The sequence below is a fragment of the Haliaeetus leucocephalus genome, unplaced genomic scaffold (assembly GCF_000737465.1).
Source record: "Haliaeetus leucocephalus isolate CR32 unplaced genomic scaffold, Haliaeetus_leucocephalus-4.0 Scaffold295, whole genome shotgun sequence".
In the NCBI taxonomy this organism is placed as follows: Eukaryota; Metazoa; Chordata; class Aves; order Accipitriformes; family Accipitridae; genus Haliaeetus; species Haliaeetus leucocephalus.
The window spans coordinates 5,908,697-5,925,715 of NW_010972731.1; the positions used below are offsets into that span (position 1 = coordinate 5,908,697).

The following is a 17,019-nucleotide window of genomic DNA, read 5'->3' on the forward strand; positions in this document are numbered from 1 at the left end:
TCCCTGCAATCTGTCCTCTCGCTCCGGCGCGGAAAAGAGTTGGCCAGTGCTGAACTGAAGGCAACCTCTTAATCAAACTAAGAGGTGGGAGTTATAGTGTTTGTAAAATACTGTACAAATGGGAGGATTTGATCGCATTAAATGAAGGATCAGATTCATTAAATTAAGTGGAAAGCAATGTACATGGATAATTTCAAGGGTTGAGGCTGAATACGGTTTTTAAATAGGAAGTGATCAGCTGCTATACACAACACAGAGCAGCTCTCAAACATTTTTAATGACAGTATTTGTACACACTTTAGTTTAATTAACACATGGCACAAGAGAGGTTTGGTAACTAGGATGTAGTCTCACACCAGTCATCTCAATTATAACACATGAAATTTCAAGCATCAATACACCAGGAAGAACGTCACCCGTCCCTGCCCAGCAAGGTCTGGTGATTTGAATTTCCATCACACCTTGTTTCTCTTGGATGCGATAGTAATTCCTTCTCTCCAGATGGAGAAGTCCCCTTAGAAGTAAGTGGATGATCAGCTTCTCATTTGGATTTATTTCTTGTTTTCTGCAATCAAAATTAAGGGGACTGTGTATTGTCACTGCCCAGTGATCCACATTACATTTCTGACAGCTATGTTTATTAGTAAATATGTAGTAATTGCTTCCTGAATTAACTAGAGCTGTTCTTCTGTGTCTGTACGTGTAGGAGAGATTTCCTGCGATGCGTGTTCCCTTTGTTAGCACAGCACTCATTACACGCCGGAGAACTGTTGCAGACGCAGCCGGGTTTTACGCCTCTGTAGGTGCGGTGTTGGTCCGGGGGACTAACTTCAGAATAATCGGTTTCTCTGGTCTTAAGAATCCCTGTGAACTCAGCTTGAGAGGGATCTGCAACAATAAGAGGAAAAACACACTTGGAGATAGACAAATTAAATAAGTAGAGATTAAAGGAAAGATACTTGGCCACGGTTTGGACATAACTTGATCCATAGTGCCTGAAAGCATACGTCCCCTGAAAGTGCAAAGCACCGGGTGTTAGCACCCGCAGTGAGAAACAAGGCACCCGGTTCTTCACGTGCCAGTTTCAAAACGTAACGTGCTCCTCACCTGAGTTTCTTTGCAGGTCTGGAAAGTGAAATGTTGCAATATGATGGTGATGGCAACTTTCAGAGTCAGGAGAGCAAACCGCATCCCAATGCAGTTCCTGGGACCAGCTCCAAAGGGCAGGTACATATACGGGTCTATGGTGTCTTTGTTTTCCTTACTGAACCTGGACAATGACATGGATGGGAAAAAGAAATGAAGGCAGTAAAACATCAAAAAGCTACATATCTGTATTACTTATCCAGAGATTTCTTGCTGGTGCCCTACAGAGACTTGTTTGGTTTTTCGCTAAGGTGTCTCAGCATACCCCAGCAATCGAGTGCTGTGTCAGAGCCTTGTCCAAGACAGGGTGGGATCCCACTTGAGTGTTTGATTTTAATTCTGTCCACCCAGACTGGTAGAAGTTGGAAGCAAGATGAAAAGCTAGGCAACATGCTCTCCCAAAGTGACTGATATTTTCTATCTATCTGCTGTGTTTACTGGGAGAGAAACCAGGAGTCATCTTGGTTAGGAGCAGCCTATGGCTTCAGTCTTACTGGGAACAAGAGGTAGAAACCAATTCTAAAAAATAACCAACTGGGGAAAAGTTATCACCTCCTTGAAAACAAGGAGGGAAGGCAACTCTGGAAGGATCAACTCTGGTATATTTGGTAGCAAAACCTGTGTGAAGGACACAGGTTCAGCAATGAAGATTATACAGAAGGATGGCCAGCGGTTACAAAAACCTCACCAACTACCCACTCTGTCAGCAAGCCTAAAAACTGCATACAAGATGTTGTGAGGTATCAATGTTATTCTCCCAATAAGATTATGTTGTTTGAAAACCTGCTTTAAGTGCAGAGCTCATTTTCTTCTTAAAATGACATTCCCATGAGCCTGCAATTATTCATCGGTATTGTTTGTAAAAAGATAGGAAGAACACAGTTAGGAAGATAATCAGACATGAATACTTAATTACTATGTGAGGAAAAAGCATGCTATTTCTTCCCTTTCATTATGCTCTTTGTACCTTTCTGGTCTGAACTCTTCTGGGTTTGGCCAGTACTTGGGGTTGTGGTGCACGGTATGGACTGGGATTATAACGATGGTTCCTTTGGGAATGGTCACTCCTTTTATCTCTACGTCTTTCTTGCAGGTTCTCTCAAGCCGTCCTCCAAGGGGAAAGAGCCGAAGGGTTTCATTCACTGTCATGTCAAGATATTCCAATTGCATCATTGCTTCATACGTGAGAGGAGCCTGTAGGATGACAAGAGAAAGGTGACCAGGTATGTTGGTGTGAGGATTGGATTGTCCTAAAACGACTGCTGAGACCAGGGTGTCCCCAACCCTACTGCCCCAGCTACGACTCGGACTCACTGTAGAACAAAACACAAGGTGGAAATTGCACGATTGATTTCATTTTCCATCCCTGAGTGACGGAAATGCCTGGAAATCCACACCCACTTTGTGCGTGGGTCAAATGGGTTTGTGCAGTGGGGTGGCCTGGAAGGTTTCAGCTGCCAAAAGAAAATCGCTACAGGGCTGAGTTGTCTCAGCATGTGCCTCTTAGAGCTCTTGCAAGATCTCAGGGGCAGGGTGTTTAGGAGCTGAAGATTTCTCATCGTCTTGACTGAACAAGGAGGACAGTGGGGTCAGAGGGTCTTCGCCATCACTCAATGTCCCCTTACCTTGTTGGGTAAAACTGTGTCGATCTCCTCCAGCAGTTTTTGCTGCACGTCGGGATGCGTGGCCAGCTCGTATGCCAGGAAACAAAGCGCGCTGCTGGTGGGCTCGTAGCCAGCAAATATAAAGATGAATGCTTGTGACAGGATCTCTGAGTCGGTCAGGGCTGTGAGGAGAGAGGATGCGGGGAAATGAGCAAAACCGATGCTGATGGTCTCAGCGAGGAAGAGGGAGCAACGGGTGGGGTTGCAGTTATTTTCTGATCACATATTTAGAGCTACACTGCTATCTGTCTGGAAAAAGTGATTTGAGAGAGGAGCCAGATATTTTCCTGGGTATAAATTATTGATACGGCAGTCCTACTCCCTGGCAAAGGACCCGGGGGATTCCCCTTAGCCCTGGTGCTGGCAACAAGGGACAGAGACTTCTGCCTGGAGCTGGTCAGTGGAGGTGGTGGTGACCCATTGAGCCTTTCTCTGGGAAACAGCTCCCCATATTCTCCTCACTCCCGCAGCCCCTGTTCCTGTGACGCGTATTTGGATGTTGTTACTTTTATACGAGTGGTTTGCTTCGTTGCTCTTGTGGCTGGTTGAGTTCTGGGATTCGATCATCAGCTGCAGAAAATCTACTCTGCCCTGAGAAGAAAAGCAGGAGAGTTTCTTTGGTGACAGGTCCCTTGGAGGGCTCAGATAAGCAGATTTCACAGCCCAAGCATAATTTTTAAACTGAAAGCATCCCCAAAATGCATGTGACTTCCTTATTGAAAAACATTAACACTTGCTTTTTATTTTGGAAACTTATCTGTCCTTTTTGTGAAGCCATTGGGTGGGAGAGCAGTGTCTCGAATGAATTTTGGGAAAGGGATCCAAACTCTAAAAGGGAGAATTTTGCCAAGAAGCAGCTTCAGTTTTTGAAAAGTGAGAGGGGAAGGCACAGCCCCGAAAGGTGGTATTGCTGCTCTTGTGCTGCTTACTCTGCTCTCTCTCATCCCCTGCCTAATCTTCTTCAGGGAGTCTCTTACTTTGACTTATTACAAATTCTGCAAACCCAAGCTTAGTGCAATTCTACTGAGCCTTTATCTGGATTTAGCTTCAGATCACGGATGTATAAAGTCCACTTGCTTCTCTGCCAGGACTGGTCAGCTGGGGCTTTTCTGACTACTAAAAGGAAGTGTTTACACTTAAGTAGATTCAGGGTTTTGTTGAGTCATTGTACTTTGGCTTCACCTTTGATATCATCACCCTAATTATATTTCACTTAAGTGTATTTTCAGCCACAATTACTAGCAAATTCACGCTCACTTACCTTGTGAGCCTCCTTTTCACGATCCTGCTTAATTTTGGAGAGGGATCTCATGAAGAAATCTACTGCATCCCTGGGGAAGAAGCTTACGTTCATCTTGGCCAAAAGAGGAATAACGAATGGGCATACAACTGAAAAACAAATTGAGAATAAAATTGCACACTGCAAACAAACTCCACCTCATATAAGATAGCTATGGAAGTTACTGAGGAAGTAACGATGTTACTGAGAAATTATTCCTTTTCTGAATTCTTTACCTGGGAAAAGCCTGGACTTTGCCTTTTTTCCTCTTTCTCCTTCCCTTGGGATAGTTTGTCTTGATGCAACCCTCCCTCAAGTTTCTGTCAGATGGGCACAACTGAGCTGGGTATAATCATTGCTTTAAGAGATGATGGAAGCATATGCCACCTTCTTTTTCTAAGGCACTTTCTTCTAAGGACAGGTTACTTCTGTACATTTTACAGCACTACAACAGGAATGTGGCTCAGAAGAGAAATATTGCAATATCTGATTTCTTTTTTCAGGCTGAGCTATGTCACTGCCATGCTGTGTTCATGCAAACATTTTCAAGTCCCCTTCAGAGCATTTCCTTCATCATAGAGACTGGATCTTGAGCTTGCGTATAGATTCATAAAATCTACAGCACCAGAACCTCCTCTATGCACAGATCACAACTTTCCCTGTGGTTTAGCAAGGTGTCTAATCTTGATTTAAGGTTGCAAGTGATTTAAGGTCCATCACCATCACTGTTAAGCTGTTGCTCTGCTAGGAAATTGCATCTAATTACAGTCCCCACTCAGCACTCTCTTCCAGAAAATGCATTTCAGATAGCACCACTCTCCTCAAGCCGCACAGCTGAACTTGCTTTTCAAGCCTTGAATCATTTTCCAGCATTTATTTGGATATGGGCTGGGATGTTCATATGTTTCTTGCGTTGTGGATGCCAAAGGTGGAGGAAGCTTTTACCCATCTCCCTCCCAGAGTTTTAGCATGAAGCTAACAACAAGGAAACGACGAGACAAGAGCCATTAGCACTTCCATCCTAGCTAGTGAAGTTAACTGAGCAGTAGTTGATTGGTTAATGTATAGGATGCACCAGTCTCTGATGTGCTCGTTAAAGTCACACTTCCATAGTACTCTGACACCTAAATGAAGTTTTCAACAAAAAAAGTCACTTACATATCAAGATGAAGAGTGGGTCAAAAAAGTCAAATTTGACCAGCTTCTGCATCTCTCTGACAAAGGGGTCTTTGGGGTTGTTCATGGAGTCGATGTTCACACCGAACGAAGTGCTGGTGACGACGTCCATGCTGTAGCTTCCAAAGATGCTGAGGAAAGGTGGAAAAGATAGGCTGTGCTTAAATATTTGGACCAAGTGAATGTATTTTTTCCTAATGCCTATGTGACATTCAAATATAAATTCTCGTAAGACCTCTTGCCCTGGTTTTGAAAAGGAAATTGGCTATATGGTAACTGAAAAGCACTTATAGTGAAAGGGATAGATTTTTAGAGAGCTTTGGTTTCAAGCCTGTGTGGCTTTTGAAATCAGACAGCTTTTCGGAGGATTTTAAAACAGCATGTAACTACATGAACAGGTTAGTGCAAGGTCAGCATGTAGCTCTCAAGCATGTTAGCTTCTTGGGGAGGAGTGGTAACACACTTTGCTTCAAACACGCCATGAAAATGGTCTTGTTCAACTCAGCACAACCCTATAATATTACAAACTGTCCAAGCCTTCTTCTTATGGGGTTTTTGGTAGGGGAGAGCTTTGCTGGTGTGTGACTACTGGTGTGGAGCTGCCCCTTCTGCATCTGTGCTTTGAAATTGGGGATGAAATACACGGGGTTTGTTCCAGAGCCGGCAAGGAGGGCACAGATGAGGAAGACACACCCAGCCTCCCTTCCCACTCCTCCCAGCAATGGGGCAAGCAATGGATGAGCATCCCATAGTGCTGGGGGGTGGGCAGAGAGGCCAGCAACCCCGGTGTCCTGTGGTATAAGAAGGTGGTGCACAGAGATCCTGAGTATATGCGGGGAAAACTGGGTTTTCCTAGTGGATTTGGGGTTATCTCAGATCTGTGGATTCCCAAAGCTGTGCTGGAGCATTTTTCTCCCCATCTAATTACCTTTAGAAGACTTCTTTCTGGGTCTCTGCCTATAGGAAGTTTCACTAACATCCCAGCTTAAATTTTCCCTTTCAAATTTCCAGCCAGGCTTTCAGCTAGCCCTGTTCCTCATTTCAGAGGTCTGGTTTACCCAGCGAGCGATCTGCGTTGCCAGTAACGAATGAACTGCAACGCCTGCTAACAAGGTTTGCTGCTTAGCCTGCTGCTCCTAGCAGCTACTTACTCCTTTACAGATAGAGTGTTGTCCTTTTCCACTCGCTTTTGAACATTTTTCACCAAAGCTTCCCCATAGTGCTTCATTATAGGGAACATCTGTAACACAAACCAGATATGGTCACATAAGTATAGTACATTTTACTTCTTTAAGACAGGCTTATGAAGACTACAGGGAGTTTCATGAATATTTACAAATAAGATCTTTCTGCTAAGGTTTTATTTTAAGCCCTTTTTGTTTTAAATTAGGCATAAATTAAACAGGCCAGCTTCGTTGCCAGGCTCTGACTAAAGAAATCAGACCCCTGTGACAATCTCAACCTGATAACACTGTCTACTGACTTTCTGATTTAGTTGGTACCTGCTCCTCCGTGTTTTACCTCCTTTAGTTTCCCACTGGTGAAAGTTGGAGAGAGCACAGTACGAATCCTTTTCCACTGTTCGTCTTCAGCTAATGAGATAGCGTTGTTCAGCACCCCTGCTAGTTCTACATGCTAGAGGGGAAAAAGGCAAGGTGTTAACCCCAGAAAAGACAGCGGTTTTCTTGCAAGGATGGGAATGTAGCATGCAAGTCCCTGCCCAGGCTATTTCAAGGGCATTACTACTGGCAGCAGGCTAAGGCCTTACAAACAGCCTCTCTCAAGACACACATACATAAATAATCCCCTTTCCTGCAGTAAACCATCTGTGAGATGCCATTCCCATGCCTAGAACAAGTAATCCAACAAGCCCAACGCCCGTACGTATGTACCCACACCTAACCGTGCCACCCAGAGCCTGCATCCCAGCTGGTGGCACATGTGCTAGCTGGACCCTTGCAGACTCCTGAATGCTCACACAGATTCAAATTAATATCTATATATATAGATAGAGATATATATAGGTGTGAGAGCAGAGTTTTTCTGATGTGCAGGCAAAGAGCTTCCTCTGCCAGCCTGGGTACGCAGTCCCCAGGCTGTAAGGCAGGGGAACAGTGACATACAGTGGCCATTTACAGTAATCCCTATAGTGCAGTCACTCGTCCCCTATGGGAACCCTGCTACATGGTTGGCATCCTTCTCTCCTCCTCTGCTTTATTTTCTGGACTCTGTGGTACATCACGATTCTTCTGCTCTTACCCGCCGGTTGGTAAAGGTGGAGTAACACTCTTTAACCAGCACAGATTTAATGATTTGGGGGTCCGTGACAGCCAGCACAGGTTGCCTGCCATCGTAAATCCTGGCAGAGGGAGAAGAGGAGACAGATAAACACCCCCAGACAGTTGAAGTGCAAGGCTTGGCTGATGCCCATGAAACAAAATGTGTTAAACAAATGCTCCTCCATCACCAGCCTTGCTGTTCTGTAGATGCCTAAGCAGAGAAATGGAGAAAGGAGAGATGGAAAAGGACTCCCAGGCCTTCTTCCACCTGGTTTTGTAAATGATAAAGGGGGCTAAACACCTCCCAAATTCACTGGGAAATGAGCAGGGCTCAGACCCTCAAAGAACCAGGTACTAAATGAAGCAAGTGTCTTCACTTCCTCCCCTGACTCTGTGTTTTTCCAGGCACTTAAACACATTACAGTATTAGAAGGCAACTTGTTCGACCCCTTTCAGGCTCTTGAATTGGGTGTCTGGAGACTTGGGCTGACAGCACCGAAATAGCCTTGGAGATGAAACTCAAACCTTGTTTTTGTCTTTTTAAGCTGCCAGTTCTGAATGCTTTCCTGGAACAGATGTAGATTAAGCAGATTTATGCACTTTCGACATTTACGTAAAGATATCTTTTCCAGATTCCATTTTTTAAAGTTGCTATAGGGACTGATGGATGCATTGGAGGCTATGCGAGTTACAACAGCAGTGATAAAAGCTATAGGAGGTGTCCAGAGCAGAGCAACGATAGCTGCACTAGCTCCCACTGCAGCAGGTAAGGATCAGCAGCACGAGGACGTCGGCAGACTTTGGATCTGCTTCTTCACTCAATATTGGGAGTCACTCATGTTCCTCTGCTGTTGGTAAACCTCCTGGTTCCAGATTCTCCCCTAAGTAAATAGTAGTTTTGCTGCTGATTTTGTTAGGAGCAGGTGAGGGCCTTTTGTTATCAGCTTTAAAACAGCTTTCATAGTATAGGTCAAAGCAATTTCCACATAGCATGACAGTGGCACTGCCCTGCAATCATCAGGCTTTAATGTAAGCCACCACGAGCACCTTATTGTTGCTGTACTCATCCTGCTGGGACCATCAGGGCTGCAGTAGAGAAAAGGGAGCTTTCCTAATGAATTTTTCTCCCCTTTGTATGGATTCTAGTTTTACCTTAAGAAGAGATCAGTGGTTCATACTCACCCCCAGACTTCCCCGTATTTCTCAAAACATTCATTGTCAAACTCCAAGAAACCCTGTGGAAAGCAATTTAAAAATTCTCTCTGAGACGGTGCAGTCGAGGGGATGATGTTGGAGATGGTGGGTTGGGAGGAATATCTGTAAATTGGTGTTCCGAGCTGCCTTCTGAGTTCTCCTCCTCCCCAAAAACTTCATGAAGGACAACATAAATGTACATCATGCTTGTGAATGAGCTGTTTGCCAGGACGCTGGCAAAGGGTGGCTGTAAATCAGCCACCCACGAGTGCTCGTTTGGCGAAGCTCTAAGGGCAAGGCCCCACGGTCTGCGTTACTGAGCCCTTATCCTGCTCTGGCCTTTGCACAACCTGTGCATCAGAGCTGAGCCTGGCATTTGGAGATAACTTATCATCACCATGTATCTTTAGCTACAGCTGTATGAGCAAAGGTGGGTATTTCTGGAGCCAGGAAGGCTTCAGTCACTTACTTTGCGATATTCCAGGCACGTCCCGAAAAAAGGCAGAGGTCTTGGCCCGGGAATACCCAACTTCTTGAACAAACCGAATGGCCAGGTCCCATATCTGTGGGACAGAAAAGATAACTGAGCGGTACATCACCGTGGCACTGGCGCTGCGAGCTCTCCTCAACCTGGAGACTGCAGCAATGTCCCATTGGCTCTAAGTAGGGGAGCTTGATCCAGGAGCTGGAAAAAAGTGGCCCAAAAGAAAATTACCCTGTAAAAACTACTTAATAAACATGGTAAGGCTCAATGCTGCCACACAGAGCTTCAGGGAGAGCACTTTGATGTAAAAGCAGCTGTCTCCTAAAGGCATAGGTACTGTGGTGGAAACGGGACCTTGAAGCTTTTAGTAAAAGTCAAAAGAGGAGCTCATTGCCAACCAAAGGAGAGACAGAAAAGGGAGTTGGAAGAAGGAACACCAAGCTTACATGTTTTTATTGAAGACAAATCAAAGCAGTGCCAGAAGTGATGTCCCAAACAAGGCTTTTGTCAAGCTGCACTTTAATTTCATTTATTGTTCTCCCTCCCCTTAGCCCGGCGTTAGCTCAGTGGTGCATCAGGAAGTCTTGTCTTGATGGTTTTCTCTTTAGATTTTATTGACAGCTTTGCAGATTTCTTTCCTCTGAAGCACCCTTTTTGGCAGCTGTAAAGTTATTACTTCTACCTCGGGGCCTTCTGTTTCTCAAAAAGGGCCTGGGCTGCAGCCCTTTGAAGCTTGTCTTCGGCTGTGTTGAAAGAGCTCCTCAAAATATTTGTTTTTAGTTAGTAGCTGCAGCTTCCCAAGTGAGCAGTTTGTTGCAGAAGGGATGTAAAACTGCAAAGGTTTGGCAGAAGGATGTTATCAGAGGTCCTCTCTGGGCCATGTGGCAGCAGCCACCCAGCCAGCATCTTGTGGATGCTTTCCTGAAAAGCCGGAGTCTAGGCTGAAACTTAAGGGGGTTTCCCTTGCAATTAGTAATACTTTCCTAAATCTGGGGGACCCCAAATGAGATCAGTCCCCCCAGCACAGGTTCTGCCAGAGCGCAAAAGCGGACCTCATCTTGTGGTCCAAACAGGAGGCAAAAACCAGGGAATGGGGTGTTTGCAGAAAGGTTTTACAGAGCTCTGTTTGTCAATGTTTAACTTTTCTGTCAAATGTTAATTCAGTACTAGGTGTAAAAAGTTTGTGGGTTCTCATATGTAATGTTTATGGGCAGCCAGGGCTGCGGGGGGACCAGCAAATGTTAGGCTGGGCTGGTTACAAAGCCCAGAAACAGTATGGGAACGCAGGCTAGGCTTAATCCATTTGAAATATGGCCAGGAAAACGCAGTCTAATGCTCTTATGACTAAAACGTGACATGGTTTTCTGCAGGCTGAGAAGGACCATTCAGTGTAAAGCCAGAGAATAATCATTACTACTTCTTACCATGGATGTGAACCAGAAATGCCTGATATTCCTTCATGTGTGAACTGGAACAGCGTTGCCCCAGATGGACAAGAAGCATCTGAACAACCTCCCTGTGCTAATGGGCAGTGAAATTCTTATTTTAGCTCAGATATCAGAGCACAGAGATCTGGGCTTCATCCCTTTTACCGCAACAAAATTGCAAGTGGCTGCAGAAGGTGGGAGTCTGGTAACCAGCAATCTTAGATGGCCACAGAGTTATTGAAATATGAGGGTTTGGGTCAAGAAGGAAGATGGATTTGGGGGTTTTGGGTTTTTTCTTTTTTTAAGAGTCTGCCCCAAACAGGCTTTTAAGTGATCCAAATCACAGGAAAGGGTTTGAAAAACAGGGCTAAAAGTTTCAGAGTTTACTGAACTGCTGTGGTTGGAGCATTGCCAGGGCAGACAAATGGATTGTGCTCGTGTGCACCACATTAATCGTTAAGGTTTATGGCTAGCAACATGCTGTCTCTGCCTAAGGGCTTGTCAACACTGCAAAGTTTGTCAGTCCAGCCTTGTTGGCAGAGGCTGCCAGCAGAAACACTGTATGTCCCAGCAGAAGGGGGTTTTCAGCCAGCCCTGCTATGCTGCAGCGCTGAAAGGTATCAGGAAAGTGGACGAAAGCATTTTCTCACTAGCACAGCCCCTCGGAAGCAGCGGGGTACAATTCTGCCTGCTGGAGTTTGTCTGAAAAGCCAGGAGCAAGGAGCTGACCTTGCTCTGGGCTTCGTTTCTTCCCCAGCAAGGGTGGGCTGTGGGGACAGGCTTGGGATGCTGTCCCTGCAGGCACATGGCAAATCCAGCTTCTGCAAAGTATCCCTCCTGGTCCAGGTGCCTGTGCGTGGAGCATCTTACCTGGGCACTGTGGAAGGAGTTGGGAGACTAAGAACTGATCCTATGAATGCTCTTTTTCTGGTGCCTTTCTGCTGCTCTCCACCTTTGCGGGTCATGCAGTAGGGTCATCTACTGCCTGCTCCCCTCCCTAGGGCAACCTCAGTCAGGGAGAGGCACAGCCTTCCTTAGACTGTATTTCTGTGGAAAATAACCTAACGGATCACAAGCCTCGCTGAAGGCAGTACTCTGCTGGTAACAAATGCCTGGCACCATTATTATTCAATTATTGCTTTGATGCTTAGCGGCAAGATTGTAACAGTGCGCGGGAATACTCCAAACCTTGGAGCAAGATGACGGGTCTGCACAGTCTTTAGACTCCTCTGCTACTTCCAGAGCCTCGTTAGAGGATGGAAATCTGGCAATCACACCTACCCATTTGCTCTTCAGCAGACTAGTTGCATGAAAATGAACAATGGCAAGAACAGCAAAATGGCATGAGCAAAGAACCAAGAATGTTTTACTCACGCTACCACGAGGGCTATGAAAAGAAGCAAAAGGGCCCATGTCTCTGTAGAGAAGAGGGAAAGAAGGTTCATTTGGGTTCTTCTCTGGTTGGCTTTGAGTTCTGCCTTGATGTGTTTGTCCCAGGTCTGTGGGAAACAGGAGTCTTTTGCAGCGTGCAATCTTTTGTGTCCAATCACATGATTTAGGGGCTGTCCTTCTGTCCTGAAGGAGCAGGAGTGGAAGGCAAAGGTAGCAAAGTATGCTAATCTGAAAAACATGATTCATGTGCTAGATAAATGCCTGGCTGAACTGTCTAAGGTTGAAATTTTTTAGTACATACGTTGCTAGGCTTTTCAGCTAGTTTCTGTGTCGTAATAGTAAGTAATAACTGACTTCTTACTGAGTAATGCTCCTGGGCTCCTACACCAAAATAAATAAAATCAAGTTACAATGAAAAGCCTAATCCCAAAGCAGGTGTCAGAGTTGGTTTACAAAAGGGAAAGAGAAGTGAAAAGGTTATTCATACAATGTATGACAAGATCTCTTCTGGCAGCTGAATTAACTTTGGCAGAATTCAAGATTTTGTTTAGAATGTCTGTCTTTGTGTTGCAAAGAGCAAGTGCTGCCTGCTTCTGCCTGCCATGGGTCAGAAGCAGCTTCTAACAAAGGCAGGAATTTGCCCCTTATAAAGGCTTTAGAGTCCACCTTGTTTGCCGGTTTGTGGCCAGGTATTTTGTAAGAGAAATATTGTTGTACCACAACTGTAAGCAGTTAAAGTACCACCATTTCCAAAACACCAGCTCATGGCTCATGAATAAAACCAGCACCCACCCCTCTGCAGCAGCTGGCAAAAAGACACAAGCAAAGAGAAAACACAAATTTTATAATGGTTCTCCTGTAAGGATGGTGCAGAAAAGTGATAGCATCCTAGAGGTATGGATGTGCTAAGAGAAGATTACTGGGCTATTTGGATGGTGTTTGTTAGTGGCCGTAATGTTAGGGCAGGAGGCTATATGGTTTGCACAGATGTGTACTACAGCATTTTTAGGGCTTCATCAGAACTCTGAAATGAGCAATTGCCTTCCTATTGGCAGAGCTGCCATCTTCAAAAGGCAGTTTACTGACTGCACGGGGTGCAAATAGCTGGATGTTATAAATATTTGGCACATCAAATGCCTCGTGTCTCCGAGGATGTTGCTGTGATTGATGCTGGGTTGACTGATAAGTGCACCTTAGTCCGCATGGTGATACAAGACACATTCTGAGAGTCATCATCTGACTTAGCTCAGCAGCATTTGTATCTCATTTCACCTTTGCCTGGCCTTTGCTCTGACCTTCAGAGACAACTCTGTTGCAGATTATTTTGTAATAAACACAGGCTGCTTTAGTTTGACATGAAAAGGCAAGTTCATGACATAGTTATACAAGCCTGTGTCACATCCTACCTTGCTTGATTCAGAGATGTTGAAAGAGCATGTGATTAAAAAGGTGCTTTCCCATTCAGGACCTTGTCACAGCAGTGACTGTTTTTCCAGGGTTCCCCTTTGTGCATTTTGACATAGCCTTGAAATCTGAATTTACTGGGCACCAAATGTTCCTGACTCACCGTGTTGGGAAACAGGTTAATACAGTTTATTCATGAAATAGGATTGCTGTAGGGCTCTCCATCCTCAGTAAAAATAAGCTTTGATCCTTGTCCTGTTTGGGTCATTTTTAAGGGTAAGAATAGTCTCTGGAAAAACTTGCTAAAAAACCAGATAGGTGCAAAGTCTTGTTGCTGGTTTTGCATTGCGGTCTTATGGTCTCTGCCAAATGGACTGTGCTTATTGACTTCAAATAGACAAAAACCCGCCATCCCTCTGAGAAAGCTGATAGATAAACAAAAAAAACCAACCTCATGTGATTAATCCATGCCAGAGGAAAGTCAATGACCCGGGAACAAATGACCAATTTTCACAAGACATGTAAGTCCAGCTCAGAGATGGATTTATGCCCTAACTTGCCCTATATTAAAACTGTAAACCTCCAAGTCTAGGCTGTGGTGTCCCCTAAACTGGTAGGGCTATGGCAAGCCAGCCGGGAAGTCGTATGTGAGAGGTGGCTTGGGCACCTTCAGAGGGGAGCCCGGGGAAGACTTCTCCTCCTGCCCTCCATCTCTGGGAGGGATGAAAAACCTCAGCTGTTTGGCATCGTCTTCAGCCAAGGCTGACCCCCACCTCCCAGAAATGGTGGGAAGGAGGAGAACCGCATGGCCGAGCCCCAGCCTACCCTCTCCCTTCCCAGCCGAGGTCTCTGCCCACCTGGATGCAGCTGCGCTGAGCCAACACGATTCTCCCTTCACCCTATCCTAGTCCTTTAGACGCATCTTATTCCTTACTACCACAGGCTTTTAGACCCGTCCTCTGCTTCTCCTGGACATTTTGAAGTGCGCTGCATCCCATCACAGGTTTTGGTGAGCCCACCGCCACGGGCTCCTGGAGCAGAGGCACGGTGCTCAGCGGTGGGAGAAGGTACAATTATACTGGTGGGAACACCCTGCTAGTGACATAGCTGGTCTCATTCGTGGGTGACAATGTCACACGCGAGGTGCAGCACACGGTGGATATGCAATGCTCACCCTCGTCATTTAGGCTGCTGCACCATATGGTGACTCTCGTGTTGGCACTGTCCTCCCAGGACAGCCACAGGCTGAGGGTGAGAGGTTTAAAAAGCCAAAGTTTGCAGCAAATTCAGAAGAGAACCCTGCTGCTTTTCCATTTCTAATGCCCCTAAGTAGCTCAGATTAATGGATTAATGGCTTTCAGGAAAGCTGAATAACACCGCGTTGTTATTTGCAGTGTAATGAAAGGAGTGCTCCTAATCCAGGTTGTGAACAAGGTGTGATGAGCAGGAGGGATTTCTTGTATAATAATCACTGGGGGCTGGGCAGTAAAATGGAAGAACATGTATTTCTTCCACAAGCTGTGAAACCAAATGATGTAGGGTAAAAAAACCCACTGTAGAATAGCAATTATGGCTGGGGCACAGGTGTGGAGAAGAAAGAGCAGTTCAGAAGAGAAAGAGCTATTGGCAAAAAAAAAAAAAAAGCCGCAGCAGGTAACATTTGTGTTCACGATGAAAAGAAGTGCACAGGAATAAGGAGGGCCAGGCTGGATAAGCCTGAATCTTTAGGTCTAACTCACTTTTGAGTATGATCATGAAAGACATTCTCCTGAGATACTTTGGGGAATTTGTTTTAGGTTCCCAGTGCTGGATCCATTGCGGTAGAGACTCTGCAGTGCTACTTGGGATATAAATATTGCTGGGGAGTTGTATCATTACGGAGTACTTTAAACTCTCTAGATACAGATCATAAAAAATGCTACTAATGATGCAGAGCTCAGATAATATCTGTATGGGAGATGGCAGATTTCTGCACTGGAGAAACACCAAACTGGCAAGCAGTGGAACTGGTTTAGCTTTGGTGTTGATAAGTAATTTAAGATATTCTAGAAGAACAGTTAAGAGTAAAATTACCTTGAGCTGAATGAAACACATTTGTTTAGTTTAACATAAGTGGAAGTATAAACAAAAATAAGCTTATAGCTAAGGCTCTCTTTTTCAAGAGGACAAATTAATGAAACAAACCAGTGGAAGATCTCAGGGCCTTTGGTGCAGACTGTGTTTAATCTCCTTTTTAAGTCAACGATGCTAATATTATCAGCCAGTTGTATGCCAAGAGACTCGCACGAATGGACTTTACACCCAATTGCCTGAACAGCTACATTAAAAAAGATTCTTGGAATAAACCAACCAGGTAGGAGGTGGAGAGAAAAAAAAAAAAAAAGGAATGATTTTGTGGTTCAAGGTATACTATTATACGTTCTGGCCATAAGGTCTTCTGGGATGAGAGCTCGTTTCTGTGCCTGACTCAGAGCAGCCCAGTGCTCGAACATACCAGCTCACTGGGGTCCAGTTGGGGGGGGGGGTCCAGCATATCAGTGGCACTTCTCGCCCCCTTGGAGATGTGCCCCCAAAACCCTTTGTTTGTTTAGTCTAGCTAAGTGATAGCTGGGCTGGAAAGTGGTTGCTATGAGATAAATGCCAGGTAGAAGAGCTATTTAATCAAATAATGATGTTGGCGCAGAGACAAATGGGTATAACCCAGCCACAAATAAATGCTAGGCTGGAAATGAGCACAGTCCTGGCCTGGAAAGCTCAGAAGTCTTCCCATCATGAGGTTAAAAGTAAGAAAAAAACCTCAGATAATGTACAATGGGGCTAGATAAGACAGCTGCTGGTGGGAGGAGGGACCAATACATTAAATTTACCAACGCTCTTCTGCCAGAGCAGTGTGAGGAGTTCGCTTTCTGCATAGGCAGAAGATGTAGGGAGGCAAGTATTTATTTTCCCCGATACACAGTGGTTTAGTTGCCCATAGGAAAATACTTCATAATGAAGGCTACATTTTGTTGTCAATGGTTGAAATATTGATACACTACTTCTGGATAAAAAAAATCAATGTATTTGGAGGGGTCTCTAATGATACTTTATGTAGTTCTTTGTATAGATGACTGATACCCTCCTGCACATAGATTTCCTTGGGATTTAAAAAGCTCACAAAAAACCTCAACAAAAAAGTAATTAATTCCCCTGGATGTTTTGTTCCATATACTGAGCTTTGGAACTACACAGAAACTAGGACATTTTTCTGATGTTTTTTCAGTTAAAGTAATATCCCTGATACATACCGATCTTCCTACATAATCTTTACAATATATCATTGTATTCCTTTTCATTCTAAGAAATGACAGCTACAAAAGCTCTATGATATCTGGATAGCTAATTAACTCTGAGCACTGCATTCTTTTGCCCAATCCAAAACAAATGTCTGTTTGAGGTTCTCTCACTTTAACCTTATAAAATGAGTTAAGAAAAAAATGAAGTAGCCTGCTAGCTCCACACATGACTTCTTACCTACGATGCAATGAAAGACAAGGTTACGTCCCACAGGGGAGCAGCAACAACAGTCCTGGAC

The 17,019-nt window shown here is 44.7% G+C and overlaps 1 protein-coding gene across 1 annotated transcript; it reads right to left on the reverse strand.

The window, feature by feature from the left end:
• Nucleotides 1–789: 789 nt before the first annotated feature.
• LOC104833570 (cytochrome P450 3A9-like) lies at nucleotides 790–12,094 on the reverse strand. The gene is made up of 13 exons (XM_010570304.1): nucleotides 12,024–12,094; nucleotides 9,208–9,301; nucleotides 8,727–8,779; nucleotides 7,525–7,624; nucleotides 6,787–6,900; nucleotides 6,417–6,505; nucleotides 5,248–5,396; nucleotides 4,072–4,199; nucleotides 3,317–3,401; nucleotides 2,772–2,932; nucleotides 2,114–2,340; nucleotides 1,108–1,270; nucleotides 790–888 (listed from the first exon to the last, which is right to left on the reverse strand). Exons 1-13 carry the CDS (start codon nucleotides 12,092–12,094, stop codon nucleotides 790–792), a joined length of 1,533 nt encoding a protein of 510 aa, XP_010568606.1.
• Nucleotides 12,095–17,019: the final 4,925 nt, after the last annotated feature.

Excerpts from the sequence above, each read along its gene's own strand:
- LOC104833570 (XM_010570304.1), bottom strand. The coding sequence starts at position 12,094 with ATGAACCTTCTTTCCCTCTTCTCTACAGAGACATGGGCCCTTTTGCTT. Across the intron at positions 7,625-8,726 it reads AAATACGGGGAAGTCTGGGG|GATTTACGATGGCAGGCAAC; the intron begins GTGAGTATGAAC and ends TCCCTCTGCCAG. Across the intron at positions 1,271-2,113 it reads GAAGAGTTCAGACCAGAAAG|GTTCAGTAAGGAAAACAAAG; the intron begins GTACAAAGAGCA and ends GTCATTGTCCAG.